The 15,803-nt window shown below is 39.0% G+C and overlaps 2 protein-coding genes and 1 long non-coding RNA gene across 3 annotated transcripts in view; 1 reads left to right on the top strand and 2 right to left on the bottom strand.

Annotated features, from left to right (window-relative positions):
* The window catches only part of LOC307226941, a 45,377-nt gene extending 41,075 nt beyond the window's left edge, over positions 1-4,302 (top strand). The window contains exon 2 of the long non-coding RNA XR_013843721.1: positions 4,017-4,302. This is a non-coding gene — a long non-coding RNA (uncharacterized lncRNA). The remainder of the gene's footprint in view (positions 1-4,016) is intronic.
* The window catches only part of LOC307226668 (general transcription factor II-I repeat domain-containing protein 2-like), a 662,775-nt gene that overhangs the window by 448,439 nt on the left and 198,533 nt on the right, over positions 1-15,803 (bottom strand). The window lies entirely within an intron of this gene.
* Positions 2,345-15,803, bottom strand: part of FBXL17 (F-box and leucine rich repeat protein 17) — a 149,998-nt gene continuing 136,539 nt past the window's right edge. The window contains exon 9 of the mRNA XM_079995532.1: positions 2,345-5,142. Within this exon, the coding sequence (XP_079851658.1) occupies positions 5,005-5,142 (138 nt within the window). The 3' untranslated portion in view covers positions 2,345-5,004. The remainder of the gene's footprint in view (positions 5,143-15,803) is intronic.

The following is a 15,803-nucleotide window of genomic DNA, read 5'->3' as shown; positions in this document are numbered from 1 at the left end:
TGGGCTAAAAGTTTCACATTTGAAAAGCACGAATCTAGATTGTGGCATGAAATGATGTGCTCTCATAATAGAAACTTTAAGTATATATATCTAAAAATGTGCTTTGTGTTAAATTGAAAGGGTTTTTGGAAACCGTCAGTGAGAGCTTAGGGAAGTGCGAGGTATTTTGCCACAGGAAGAGTGTCCGTAATGATTGAGGAGTATTTTAGGGTGCTCTGTGGCAGTTCCTGAATCAGTGAGGTGACTCAATGGAGATTTATGAAGCTGATGACTGGGCCACCTATAGACCGGGTGCTCTAAAAATGGGCTCCATCTATTATAAGGCCGGCTCCAGCCAGAAAGATAGCTGGAATCATTTGAAGACATGCAGAGATATTGAGAAGTTGAAACTGTTGCAGTGATAAGATTTGTGTGTGTAAACTGTGTGTGTGAAATGAGAAGTGGAGATAACTGCTGATGAAGGTAGCTAGAAGACAAGAAGAGGGTGACATCATGCAAGGTAAAGCAAGCAGAAAAAGATGCAGGGGGTGGAAGAATTAAAACATCTGAAATGAAAGTGGGGTCCCCTCTATAAATATGGATGCCATATATATTGCATTCAACCAATTACTTATCCTTGAAGGATTTTTTTGGGGTTGGGAAGGGACACAGCTCAGTGGTACAGTGTACAATAATGCATGCAGAATGGGCAGCAGGTGATGTAAAAACCCCTCTGCCTATGACCCAAACAGGTGTTATCAGTCAGAAAAAGACAATGTTGGATCAGATAGTATAAAGCAGCTCCACATTTTGAAGTTATGAATTAAATCAAGATCAGAAAAATAAAATCAGCAACTAAAACATGCTTGCTTGCCTTCAATCTAATCCTGATTAAGGACTGAATTACAAGGATCGGGGTAGGCAACAGATCAAAGAAATCTATTGATGTAAACTTCTCTTTTATAAAGGAAAAATACTCTAGAGGGGAGAAACCAATGCTTTTACAGAGGTGTAATACCATTGCCTTTCTTTTGCAAATACCAAACCTGCAAGTTTAAGAAAGCTCTTCAAAAATTCCTCTGCAATCAACTCACCTTCTCCAAACACTTAGGGAGGGCAAGGGGAGAGAGGGAATAGTTGCATGTAAAAAATGAAACCATCAACATTGTGCTGAAGCAGGCCCCTCTGCCAAATCTTTACAGTACGTCAATCTACAAAAATGCACACACAAGTCTGGAATGTCTTGTTTGTATGTTTGCACTTTGAAGAACAGACTCAGCAATCCCTTTTCCGAATTTACCGATAACCAAAAGGAAAACAAAACAATCTGTCTGTGTTGTCAGTTGTGTAAAGTGAGGGAGATGGAGAAGAGTTATTTCCTCATTTGTCAGGGATTTTCTATAGGCACCGAAACAGGAAAATTCAATAGTCCATTACATTCGGCAGATCTTGTGAGCTGAACAAGTTAAAATTCACTGTCATGCAAACATTTTAGATGCTTTCTTAAATGGACTTGTTTTAAAGCTGGGTTTGTTTGTTTGCTTAATGCAAGGCTGGCATTCATCAGGTCTGAGAGATATTAACAGCAATGCCAATTCTGCCCAATTTTCTTTTGTGGCTTTGCATGCAATGACACTGAAAACAGTAGCAGATGTTTGCCTTTCCAAGTGATGCTTTGTTGATGTGTGTGTGTGCGTGCCCTGGACCAACAGGACCACCTTTGCATTCCACAATACTCTGCTTCCTTTGTAAAAAATTACATAATGGATTTTTTTCTGTGTTCAATACTTGAGCAGAACAAAGCTCCTCCTTCTCTGCCAACCCCCCCTGGGCTACTGATGTCCAGCAGGCAATCACACAGGTAATATATGATTTGCTGTTGAGGGGAACTCCTACAAAGCTGTCTGTGGTAAATGTATCATTTTCTGCTGGGGATGATGAGATACGCTATATTTTGTTGTAATTGATGCATGGAATGTGCCATTTGTCACCGAGAAAAGGACCCTCATCTGAGCTGCAGGTGGCATGGTGGTCTGGCTGAGAGGACAGGAAAGTAGATATGGTGGCAGATCAATCCCATATTTAATTTGGCCCAGCTTGAAGGTCTCTACTTGACATGGGGCCATCTTATTTGAGCGGGGCTCTTTTAATTTTCAAATTCTCACCCCCCCCATTTCTAATACTTGCCTAATTCCTGAATGAAACAAGAGCAAAGTTTCATGAGTAGCAAAAATATGGTTCCCACTGTGTGTTTCTCTTTTTTTTTTACAGCTAATTACAAGGTTAAGAGCAATGCAGAACAACTGAAATATATTAATTACAGAGATTGGTGCACTTCTAAAAGTGAAAAAATGCTGAGGCATCATTTTCATTCATTGTCTTTATTTGTGAAAATACTGCTACTATGTAAGTGGATATAAAACCCTGTATTTATATGCATTCACATATGTTTGTGACATGCCAAGCAAAATCCACTGTACAGGGTTTTTTTTCCTTTTGCAAAGGCTTTTAGTCTCAATTTGAAATATCTAATAAGAAAACATTCAAAGAACTGTCACGGAAATGACACAGCAAGCCCTTTCTGTCCTCAGGAATTGATGCTGCGAGACTGGACTTGTGATTTATACAAACATACTAATGTTGTTTTCAGAGCTGTGCTGCCTAAAGTCTTCTAGATTAGCCAAACATTTTGACAATAATGGCAACTCTTCAGGTGAAGCCTGAACATTTGATATTTTGGATTAAAACACTTTAACCTTTAAAAAACAAATACACAGTGTTGCATGGGAGGGGAAGAATCACCCTTTATCAAATTGTTACATTCTAAAGGTTACTTATTGCCCTGTCTGTGTTTCCAGTGTCTGCTTGTCAACTGTCTTCAAATTTAACCCTTCACAATAGTTTAACAGGCTTAAAACTAACCATTTCATCACAACATTCTCTGCAGATATAAACCTGTTTTGGATTCCAAACGATTTGCACTGTGGCAACTTCAGGTATGGCAGAATAGTTGGGCAGCAGAAAATTATACCCTGGAACTGGGCACTTTCAGGACTGGGTCTTTAATTAGCTTAACAATAAAAACCATAATTCATTTGTTTTAATTCAGTATTTACTAAGCAGTGATGACAGAAGAGTAAGGCGCAATACTACACATGCCTATTCAGAAGGAAGTCCCACTGTGTTCAATGAGAAGTTACTTCCAAGTAAGTGTGTATAAGGATACCTGTCTAATATTACTTTGTTATTAGGTCAGTTTACAGGGGCACATTTCTCCAAGTGAAAATGAATCCAGACACATGACTGCACAAAGAAAGATTAGTTTAAACACATGGCTGTACTTATGCTGAACCAGCAACCATTTCTGTGGGTCTGGAAAACTGTAGCGAAGAGTTCACACTAGACTTTCTCAATATGATCTATACATGTGATTGCGCAGAAGAAGGAAACATTATGAATCCACTAAGCTGTATATCTGCAAAGGCATAGATCGAAGAACCATGCACAATGTTTTAAACACAGACTGGGGGCTCTCATTTTCCTTCCCACTGCAGCTTCCATCCACCCTGAAAAAACATGAATTGATATATGATGTGGCATACAGCCTAGGGAAAGGGATTAGAGAGAAACCGCCTGCCATAAAGGAGCAAAAATGCCTTCCACTTGTGCATGGGTCACTTGGGACATGCCCCAATATGTAACCTGGCAAGTCTGAACGTAACAGGAAACTCTGGATTTTTACACGAGCCATTTTAGGTTCTGGCTTTTAAACAAACCATAGTTCTTCACCACATCCAAACATGGGAAACGGTGGCTTCTTTTAAACTACAGTGAGTGAGCATGTCAGCATCAGGAACCACTTCTGGATCGTCTGAACTAACTATAGTTTTAACTAACTAGTTCCAAGTGCCTTTGGCATGCCCCAGGAGAGATGAAGAGATGTTGTACAGACCGAGGCTCACCACAGTTCTTTTACAGAGTGGGAAAAACTATGAATTTTTACCTCTGAATTGGTCATTTATCTTTATGTTTTTCAGATTTGCTTAGTGAACATTGTTAAAAATGAAAACGTTGTGGGAAACCGGAAGGTGCAAGCATGGAGAAACCAAAAGAAGGGCACATTCAGCCAGGAACAACTGCTACAGAAGCCTGTCTCAAAATAACATGCATTCACAAGATACTGAAAACTAGATGCAGGGCAAAAACATCACTTTGGCAGCACCAACAGAAACCAGCAGATCATCTGCTTAAATATCCATTCCACATGAGTCCAGCATTTATTAAAGATTCCATCCAAAATAAAGATTTGTCATCAAAATGTTATATTCTTGCATCACAGTTATCTGTGAATTTTCACAACTGTGCAGCTCAAACACACAAATGTGGGTAGCGTCCATTTAAGATCAGTCTCTAATTTAAGCGAGTCCAGGAAAGGAATCAACACTTCCTATCTGAAAGGAAATATGAGCAGCAAAAATAAGGAAAAAACATGAAAGAAAAAAGTGTAATGTATTATTACATTGCTGAAACTACCCACAGAACTAGCAGAAACCCACTTCAATAAATTTGCCAAAAGGCTTTTAAACATCAGATTTATGTATACAAAAATCTTACAATGCATCTTTAAAGAGTTGTTTCTATCCTGAACTTGTAGTAGGAAAAAAAACACACACATCCAAATAGTGTTTCTATTTTATGTAAACTTACAGTTATGTTGCATCAAAAAAAGTTGCAAACCGTCTGCAACATTTTACTCAGCTTGCAGATGTTTAGGTTGACAAATAAACTTTCCAAAAAAATTAAATATATCTGACCAGGTTTCTCTTTCAATATTTCCACGAAAAGACAGAATAGACATTTCCCACTACATTGAACGATACATACATATATGTATGTATGTATATGTATATTCAATATTAAAAGCTTAACATATATTTAATATAAAGCAAAAATATTCATAAAAAACTTAACAGTGTTCAAATGTTCAGCCTAAATCTGCCGAGTATTTGACTATCACATCATGAATTAAGAGGCAGTTGACATATTGGGTGTCCAGCCCATCTGGTAAGCCCGTTCCAAAGTTCTCTTGCAGTCTTGTAGTACAGTACTGAAAGTGATGTGCGGATGCTGCTGCACTAGTTGTTCCACAGTCACTTCATTCACCTGCAAACAAAAGAAATAATTTGTCATGTTTAAAAAAAAAGGGAGGGGGTAGTCAACAATGGATTCGTCTTGTGGCTGGTTAATTTGGATCTGAGTAGAAGAACAGTGATTTGTTAAGAGGATCTTCACAAATATCTTCTCGAGATGGTTTTCGTTTTATACTACTTGGCGAGAATGAACTTAAAATTAAGGTCCTTTTTTGCGTAACAGTTGTAATGTCGGCCATCAATAATTAAAATATACAAGCCACGCAGGTCAGGAGCATCCTTGCTAGACCTTATCCAGAGATCCCACCTTTGTTCCTTGATCATACAAAGCAATCAGAAAGACCTAATTAAACTTAACACCTTTACAACCGCTGTGCTGCGAGGGGATTAATTTGTCAATTATTTTAAAGCTGATTGTAGTTCATATCACAGAAACAGACAGCTTCCATGGTCCTTTTAGATAAATAATAGATTAACCTAAGAACCACAACTTTTAGGTAGCTTTCTTTGGAACCTTTATTGAACATATAAAGATACATCAATATTTAATTTAAATACTCAGCTGCCTAAATCTGACAGAGTGTCTCAGCAGAACAACTGCTCACTTTGCATTTCCTATTTTCGTGCCCTATGTCCAACTAATATGAGATAACAAGCCCAGTAATACCCACGACAACCACTTTCCATTCTTGCCACAAATAAGTATTCACTTTCCTTGAATTCCTCCTTGGCAGAAATCTTTTAAGCACAACCAAAACACCTTAAATATCCACCTACTTTCAACCTCCGCCCCCCCAAAAAAAGAATCCCCAACTGAAGCAATTGTGCTAGGCAGTGCAGAGAATGAACAGTGATTGCATTTTATGACAGGGATAAATGACGGGTTTAATCTACAGTTCTTCTGCTTTGATAATAGAAACACTCAATCTTCATTGGGAGATTTGTCAACTGAAGAGCAACTTGGATAGAAAATAGGCTTAACTTCTTTTCCAAGAACACAGAGACCCTGCAAGCTCTAAACACTTTTGTAAACAACTACATTACAGCAACACCAAAGGTGTCTAAAAGCAGCAACTGCCTTTTAATAAATCAGAATGAGATCTGTGATGGTACAAACCCCTTAGTAGCTTGCACACATCAGTAAATCACATTTTAAAAGCTGAGAAGAAAGCTTTTGCATCTGTTATATGTGGATGATTATTTAGGCCTTACAAAGTTGTTGCAAAGATTGCTGAAATAAGGTTGGGAAAGTGTTATGTGAAAACAAAGTATTAATTAGCATTATTAAGGGTAATTATAAAACCCACAACTCAAGAATATACTCCAACCCATAAATACTATTTCTAAAAAATGCACACATCTAAATTGCTAGTAAAGAAAAAGAGAAATTATTTTCCTTGGTATTATATGAAATATATATGATGTCATAAGCCTCCATGTATTGCTTCTGATGAAAACACTGTCATATCTCAAACACTGATGGAGAAAACATCTCCAAGGAGCAAGGGGCAACATATATTTGACAACAGCTCTTGGATATGGGAAGACCATTCTAACCAATTCTTGCAAGAGAAAAGAACTACAAAAGAACACAAGTTTAACGTTAAATAGCTTTCACTTTCTGCTGAATTTCCCAACGGTATTTAATTGTGAATATAAGAAATACAAAGCAGCTTTAATTTATCAGTCAAACTACTTATATTAGCATTGTTCTATAGATTAGACCTGTGAAATGGGACCATCCTTTTTTTAAAAAAAAACAACAACAACCCATATTTAAATATGCAAAAATCCTTTATAAAGCCTAGCTGCTTATTTCTTTGTATTTTTTAAAAAAATTATATATGGATGTTTTATGATGACCTATATTTGTAATGCCTAATAAAGGTTTGGCAAAGTAGAAACATAAAGCCTAAAAGGATCCGCTCAAATCCTGAAACAGAGGTTGATTAAAAATAACATTTATTTATTTATTTATTTATTTATTTATTTATTTAGTTAGTTAGTTAGTTAGTTAGTTAGTTTTCATAGTGAATATATCTTCTGGAAAATCTTATGTAAAAACTCTGTAGTTTCTTCACAGTGGCAAATAAAAGATCTATAAAAGTCATACAACCAGGTTAGTAAACAAATTACAATTCACATACTCATCAAACTGGGATGAGTACCTGCAAATGCATATTGAAATGTGAGATTCTTCAGCCTCAAAAAAGGGCAAGGTGAAAGTGGGCATGCATATACATGAATAAATATGTCACATATCTCCTCATTGTTGGGATATCAAGCCCTTTATCAGAGGAACTGGCAACAATCGTAGGCACCCGGCTTGATTCCCTGATGACCTCCCTGGCTGCATTCCCCAGCAGACGCAGGCAAGGTCTCGATCAGCGATTCTTCTCAAACGTGAGAAGAACACACCCCTCTTTCCTGCCCCCCCCCCGGGCAGGGGAAAGAGATAGACAGAATCGTATTTACATGCCTTTATTTCTGTCTTTGCAGCGGTACAAAAACATGACTGCTCTCTTCAAACTCCAGCAGCCAAGTAACAAACACTTCCTGGATAGGAACAAACGGAAGAGCTCATATTACACTCTGAGCTAATTCCGGTGCTTCGCACTGTGAATAGACTGTCCCTCTGATTCCCACGGAACAGTCCCAACATTCCCATCATGTTTACCTCTCAAGCTAGCAGTTTGCAGCTGCATTGCATCCATATCGTAACACTCATAAGCACAGAAGAAGCGGTTCGTGCCCACTGCACATACAGGAGTCCTTTATCACTGGATATGTGATCTATACCTGTAAAGGAATCTGTTTTTTCCTACACAAAACACCTTTCTGACATAAAACAGCATGAAATCTGTAGATAACCATGCATGATGACAGTATATACACAGATTTCACTTCTGTGCCTTCCATGTAGCAACAACTGAAATGTGGGAAGATGCCCAATATAAGGAACTCCATTTGGAAGCTGGAGAAGTACAGTGGTACCTTGGTTTTCGAACGTCTTGGAAGTTGAACATTTCGGTTTTCGAATGCCAAAAACCCAGAAGTAACTGCTTCGGTTTTTGAATGCTTTTCGGAAGTCGATCGTGCCATGCAGCTGCCATATTGAGTTTTCCGTAAGTAAATGCTTCCGTTCTCAAACGTTCCGGAAGTCAACAGTCTTCCGGAATGGATTACGTTTGAAAACCGAGGTACCACTGTACTAAAATAAATAATGGCTAACCACTAGTGCCAATTAAAGCCCCATGGATCAACTTTCTGTTGACAAAAAATATGTTTGATAAGCTACAATTTATTCATTAAATTCCAATAAAAACTAGGAGATGGTACATATATATGGTACTAGCACTAATGATGGAAGGTCTTCAGTCCATAGGCAGAAGCGAACAGTGTCCTCTTGCAAGTGTTTTCTCTGTGATATTTGTTTCCAATACTCATGGTGAACTCTGTGGACAGAGAAAGGTATCCAGTGTCCAACCCTCACATTTGTTCTGGGCTGAAAAACTTTTATGCAACCACCACCTTTGCCTTGCTTACAATTAATGGACTAGGCAGGTTTATGTGCTATCCTGCTGCTCTACAGGTATTATTTCCTCAAGTCTTTTTTTTTTTAAAAAAAATAACAACAAATGTTTGACTTTTAAAAAACCTAATAGTTGAATGAATAACATTCTCAGGTGGCCCAATTATAATTCCTGCCTGTAGCTGCAACACAATGAAAGGTTTGTGGAGTCATTTTGTGTGATGTGCTACGCCCTTGATCTGTTAAGGCCGATATGTTCCAGAGAGTTTCAATGATTACCTCAGTGCTTAGGGGCTTAGGACTAGTTGAATAACACACACACACACACACACACACACACACACACAAACACACACAGCACAACATCTGCATTCTGGATTTCCTGAATCTTAAGGCAAACAATGTGCTTCGATTTAAATTATGGATCGAAAGCAACAGCAGTGGCCTGGTAATGAATGCACCTGGTGAAAGCCAGTGTTCACCAGAATACTGATGCAACACTTTGTCAAAATGAATTACAGAAAGGGCAGGATTAAGACCTTTAGAGGCCCTAAGCACTGAAAGGATTATGGTGTCCTCCATATGTAATACAAAATAAAAGCAACACCAAACCATCAAATAAAGTATTATTCTTTTTAAATGACACAAATATTATGCAAATCTATTCTGTCCTGAAACACTGTTGTTCACGAGAGTTTTTTATTCTTCTCAGCTGAGAAAGAGAGTTTTCTGCAGAGCAGTTAGTAATTATCAATGTTAGAAAAATATGCAGTGCAATCTCTACATTTGGAAATACTCTTTGTATTCCCTCTTTCACTCTTGTGTCATGAAGTGACTGAATTTCACTTCTCTTGTTTCATTAAACTTTGTGCACATATAACAGTGGAACTGCTGCAGTTCTCCATATGTTCAAGTTATTAATGGTCTGCTAATGATTGTCAGAGGTTTAGACCAGTGTTTCCCAACCTTGGGCCTCCAGCTGTTTTTGGACTACAACTCCCATCATCCCTAGCTAGCAAGACCAGTGGTCAGGGATGATGGGAATTGTAGTTCAAAAACAGCTGGAGGCCCAAGGTTGGGAAACACTGGTTTAGACTATTAAGGAATGCAGTTAATGAGTTAATTTTCTATGAGTCAGCAGAGATGACTCATTCCCCACAATGCACCTGCAGACATCTTGTGACTCTCTTATCTGTGTTACTGGGCAGAGTTGGCAAGTAACTTTGCATATAAAAGGGATCAGGTTACAGGTTACTGTTTGGGCCATGGTAGGAGATTGCAAGAAGTGTTGAAGACATTGTTGAAGGTTATCTGTTAGGACTGTGGATTCGAGTGAAGACTATTTGAAGTGATCTTCAGAGGAAGAAATTCAGTACTCAGATAACAGTTGAGGAACTTTGCAAGGACTTGGTTCTCTCTCTCTCTCTCTCTCTCTCTCTCATTTTTATACATTTCAAATTAAACATTTTACAAACTTTAAAATAACCAAGGACTTCCCTTCTTCCCCTTCCATGGTTCATATTACATACCATAAAGGTAAAGGTAAAGGGACCCCTGACCATTAGGTCCACTCGTGGCCGACTCTGGGGTTGCGGCGCTCATCTCCCTTTATTGGCCGAGGGAGTCACAGCTTCCGGGTCATGTGGCCAGCATGACTAAGCCGCTTCTGGCGAATCAGAGCAGTGCACAGAAACATTGTTTACCTTTCCGCCGGAGCGGTACCTATTTATCTACTTGCACTTTGACATTCTTTCAAACTGCTAGGTTGGCAGGAGCAGGGACCGAGCAACGGGAGCTCACCCTGTTACGGGGATTCGAACGCCAACCTTCTGATCGGCAAGCCCTAGGCTCTGTGGTTTAACCCACAGCGCCACCCCCGTCCCATTACATACCATACTTTCCTGCATATTTTACTATAACCATTCAAATCAATTTTACACTTTTACATCAATCAAATATTGTTAACTCTGTTGAATTTATCTTAATGATGCCAGTGCTTTCAACTATGTACAATTATTTCCCATATATTCAATAAATATTTTCCACTCTTCTTTTCTGTCACCTGGGAATTTCTGACTGGGTTATTCCCAACAAAAAGGACTCTGGTTTTTTGGGGGAAGGTAAATTTAAACATTTTTTTTCAACTCATTATAAATAATTTCCCAATATTCTTTCACCTTTCTACATGTCCACCACATATGAGAAAAGGTTCCTCCCATTTCCAACACATATCTGATTCTTCTTTATACATCTTAGCCAGTCTATTTGGAATTAAATGCCATCTATGAATCATTTTCAAGCAGTTCTCTTTCAGAGAATAACACACATTTAATTTTAAATCACTTTTCCAAAGTTTCTTCCAAAGGTTTAGGTCTATATTGTGCCCTGTATCTATTACCCAGTATCTATTGCCCAGTGTGTCGTAGATGCTTTAACTAGCTCGTCCTTTGTTTCCCATTCTATTAATAAATTATACATTTTATACAGAAGTTTATCCTTATTTTGTAACAGTTCTTTTTCAAATTGTGAGCTTTGGTCCAACCCCCCCCCCCTTTTTTTGGTCTACCTTAAACCTATCATTTATCAGGTGGTATTGTAACCAATCCGTAACTTGGCTTCTTAAATTCTCCTTAGGTTTCAGTCTGGGGTCGCCCCTTGCATAGTCCAGCAATTCCCTGTAAGTCGCCCATTGTCTGTCCATATTAACTCTCTTAATAGTAAATGCTTTGATGGTGTCAGGCGACAGAGGGTCCAACCCCCACGGCAGGTTACCAGGAACGGATACAAGGAAAAGTTCTTACCAACTGCTTTTTAGTCAATATACGGGTGCTGAAAAGTGCCCTCTGCCTTTGAGCTCTTTGCTCTCCTACTTCTAATGCTCGCCAGGTTCTGGGAGAGGGGGATCTGGAATGCTTTCTAAAGACACTGTGTCCGTCAGTTTTCGCCCTTCTGGTGCTTCTTCCTTCTCCTCCTCCTCTCCCATTATTTCCCAGCTTTTCCGCTCATCTGCCTCTGAGCGGTGATCTCTCTCAAACCCCTAAACCGTCTTCTTCTCTGGAAGGGTCAGGCTGGGGAGGCAGACTCCACCACTCCTCCTCTGCCCAGTCCCTGACAGTAATCTAGACTGACTCATATATTTCTTTTTAAGGGTAAAGAAAGATATGGGCTTAAATACCAAACTGACCTTAATAGAGGTTAGCCAGTGCACTGGTAATTTTGGATTAGTAAACCAGACTTCCTGTCTTGCTGCAAACAATTTAAATATGTAAATGTCACAATCATTATTTGTACCCCTGCAATCAGACATTGTAAATCACCCACGGATGTTTGAAACCCTATTTTGTAACGTATTAGCCTCTTTATGCTTTGTTGAGTTCAGCTAGATAGGCTCTGAAAAAATGGAGGCATCTTATGAAGTTTCCTGTTTGTGTACAATATTGTTAAAAGCTCCAAATAATTATGCTACTAAGTAAAAGGGAAATAAGGGACGCAGGTGGCGCTGTGGGTTAAAGCCTCAGCGCCTAGGGCTTGCCGATCAAAAGGTCGGCGGTTCGAATCCCTGCGGCGGGGTGCGCTCCCGCTGCTCGGTCCCAGCGCCTGCCAACCTAGCAGTTCGAAAGCACCTCCGGGTGCAAGTAGATAAATAGGGACCGCTTACCAGCGGGAAGGTAAACGGCGTTTCCGTGTGCGGCTCTGGCTCGCCAGAGCAGCGATGTCACGCTGGCCACGTGACCCGGAAGTGTCTCCGGACAGCGCTGGCCCCTGGCCTCTTAAGTGAGATGGGCGCACAACCCCAGAGTCTGTCAAGACTGGCCCGTACGGGCAGGGGTACCTTTACCTTTACCTAAAAGGGAAATGCTGGTGTCACCCACAGCAATTGCAATGTTTGTAGCTGTCATAAGAAAACCAAACTGATGTCTATAGACCAGCTTTCCCTGTATAATTTCTCTCTCTGAAGCACTGTGTATTTTTGTAGGTCTATAGCTGTACTTTGAGGGTTTGTAGTTATTAAAGGTTAGTGGTTCTTTTACCACTTCACTTCTAATTTACAGTAGAAGCAAGACAAAAAGAAATGTAAGTCATCTATACTCACTTGTTTCCTGTTTATAGATAATTTATGAAAAGGGATTTGTTAGAAATTATAAACAATGTGGGGATGAATTGGTTAAACTGGAGATGTGAAATAATCTGTCTAAAACTTTTCTTCCTGAGCAATTCAGTAAGCACTTTTCAGTCATAGACTTAATAGAAAGCTTCTCCATTTCCCTTCAAAAGCATATTTTGTTCTATCTTTTAAAAAGCTAATGTTGCAAATCTAAATTTAAAATAAGAACACGTTGGATAGGGTTGGAGTGGATGAAAGCATTGAAGTAAATTGTTTTCTAATAGGATTCTCTGAGTGAGAGGATCTGGTATACCCAATATTACACACAGTACTCCATATTACACAATATTGTACACAATTGCTTCATATTTGATTTGAACAAATTACAGCCATTTGTGGCTGGAAATAAACGCTGCATACTTAGAAAAGATTAGGTTTTGTAATTCTCTACAAGAACCACAAGTTATTTCAAGTCTTTCTTTTTTGTTTAAACCCATTTTTTAAATACTGTTTTATTTTAATATTTACCAGCTTACTGAGATAATGTGAAGGAAACTTCTGTACTATCTACCAGAAATAGCCACATGACTTGATATTGACATTATCTATCTTTTTAACAGCTCTTTGTCCTTTGATATTAACATGGCAAAGTTATATTAATAAACAGATAAATATGATTCTCAGGCTTACAGTTAAAAGCACAGGGAAGCATTCCCCACTTGCAATGCATTGTAAGATTTACTTCAGATCCTAATCTAGCCCTTGATTTGGGAACCCAATTTGATTTGGACCAATTCAGAAGCTGCCTAATTTGACTTGGGTCCAAACCAAAACCCCAATATGGAAATCATATCCCTTAACTATTATGAAGAACATTTTGTACTGGCTGTAACAATTTTACTTTTGGAAATAACTGGATGAAATTTTTGTGGTTACGTTTCATTATTATTTATTTTGTCTCGCCAAATCCATTATAAAAGATAAAATATATAAGACATAATAAAAACAGAATAAAATACATTACAAAGATAAAAATGACTGCTTATTTAAAATATGTATATCTCACCTTTCTGCCTGACAACAATCCTTTAAGCGAGCTGACAATAAGGGAAAACCAACATGCAATCTACATAATAAATGTTTAAAAAGGAAGGAAGGAAGGCAGTGATGACTGATGAAGGCTCTAGGGCAGGCATGGCCAAACTTGGCCCTCCGGATGTTTTGAGACTACAATTCCCATCATCCCTGACCCCTGGTCCTGTTAGCTAGGGATGATGGGAGTTGTAGTCCCAAAACATCTGGACGGCCAAGTTTGGCCATGCCTGCTCTAGGGGTTCACAAAATGTGAAATGTCCTTAGCTGCTTACTTAGCAACTATGCAGTAGCAGGTGACATGGTGGGGGATACCAGTGTTGTTGCATCTTACTGGGACAGTGTGGGGATGGGGCAGGGGTGAAGTTGGGGCTGTATAGGTGCACAGACAGAGCTAATTCCTGCACTGTCCCAGTTGTGGGGAACCTCCTCATCTGGGCAGCTGCAGGGTGTGGCTTCTGGCTCTTTCAAGGAGTAGTGATTGATGTTCCTGTCTTACCCTTGAGGAACAATGACACTAGATGTCATGTCCTTAGTCATTGGGTGCTACTGCTCTTATGCAAAGACCTCCAACTACGTCTTATATCATGTTCCTTGAAACTGAGCCTCCATTAACTGGGCAAAACAATGAAAGTCATTTTAAGAATACTTGGTTTAAACTGATAAAACAACACTTAAGACTTTATGGAGACATAAAATTACTATTTCTCATGGTCCTAAGATTATGAAGCCAGTTCCTGCCCCCTTATAGCAGTGAATGTGTTGCTTCCACACTGTACTTGGAAATCAAAAAGACCACAGTAAATGGCAACTTAATGAGAAATGAATTAATCTGATTATTTTCATGGTGTGGATCAATAGAATAGCCACTAGTGACATCTATAGCCTAGAGGCAGTTATATAATCGATGGAATCAAACAGAGCCTGCCTTTACTCAGGCCTGCAGTTTCTCTGATCTTTTTTGGCAAGGCCCTTGACGCCTTTATAATTCTAAATTTATTTCAAGTGCGTTTCAAAGAAATTCTGAAGAGATGATGTCATGAAGAGTATTTTGGTATTGATTGCTGAAATCTATTGCTGTATGCCCCATCTATTTCTCTTTGTTTCTGAGCTCCTTACTTGCATGTCAGGCAATGCCACATAAGAAGGGAATGGCTATCAGGTATAGCAATATTAAATAACATTTGGGAAAAGGCTAAGAAGCACCCGGGGGAGGGGCAGACTGGACCACTGTGTGGCCCCCACCCAACTTTATGAAAGAACATTTTTCTGCCACAGTGGCATTTGAAAACCCTTCGCATTAACGTTCTGGGAACTGGCATTTGGAAGAAGAAATGAGTTCTGCATGAAGTTAGAGAAGCGAAGGAAGTGGTTTTGTATGAGAACTTCTCTATTCTCTGGATGTGGAAGAGGCATGTAGCTCTTAGAGCTGCCAACACGGCATTTTAAACATTTTAAATTCAGGATAGAGCTTCCGAAAATTTGTTCTTTTTATGGCTACTTTCCTCATTCTCCTGCACATAAGAGGTTTAACAAGCAAGTTAAATGACCCCCAATAGTCCCCCTAATGCCACACTTTACAGCATTCTCATCAAGATACCCAATATACGTTTCCCATTAATCAGAAACAGTTTTCCCCATTTGTGCTGCAGCCGTCTCGCAAATTTTTATTCCTGCTAGCTCAGTTGTCTCCCTACACAGCATGCAGTCCCTTTGTAGGAAGCCAGGAAAGCATAAGACAGCAATTAAAGGAATAAAGAATATACAGTATGCGTAGTTTAACTGATGTTGTACTAAAAACTGTTTGCAACATCAAGGTCATTGATTGTCTTTAGCAGCTCAAGACAGGATAAATATATTGCTTTTATTAAGTCTTTCCTGATTGTACAAGCTGTTTTAACTAAACCCACAAAAGATATGTATGTAAAATTGATCAGGTGACTCG

Source organism: Podarcis cretensis (assembly GCF_951804945.1).
Source record: "Podarcis cretensis genome assembly, chromosome: 11".
Classification (NCBI taxonomy): Eukaryota; Metazoa; Chordata; class Lepidosauria; order Squamata; family Lacertidae; genus Podarcis; species Podarcis cretensis.
Note: the sequence above shows the minus strand (reverse complement) of the source record. Positions and strands in the feature narration are given on the sequence as shown.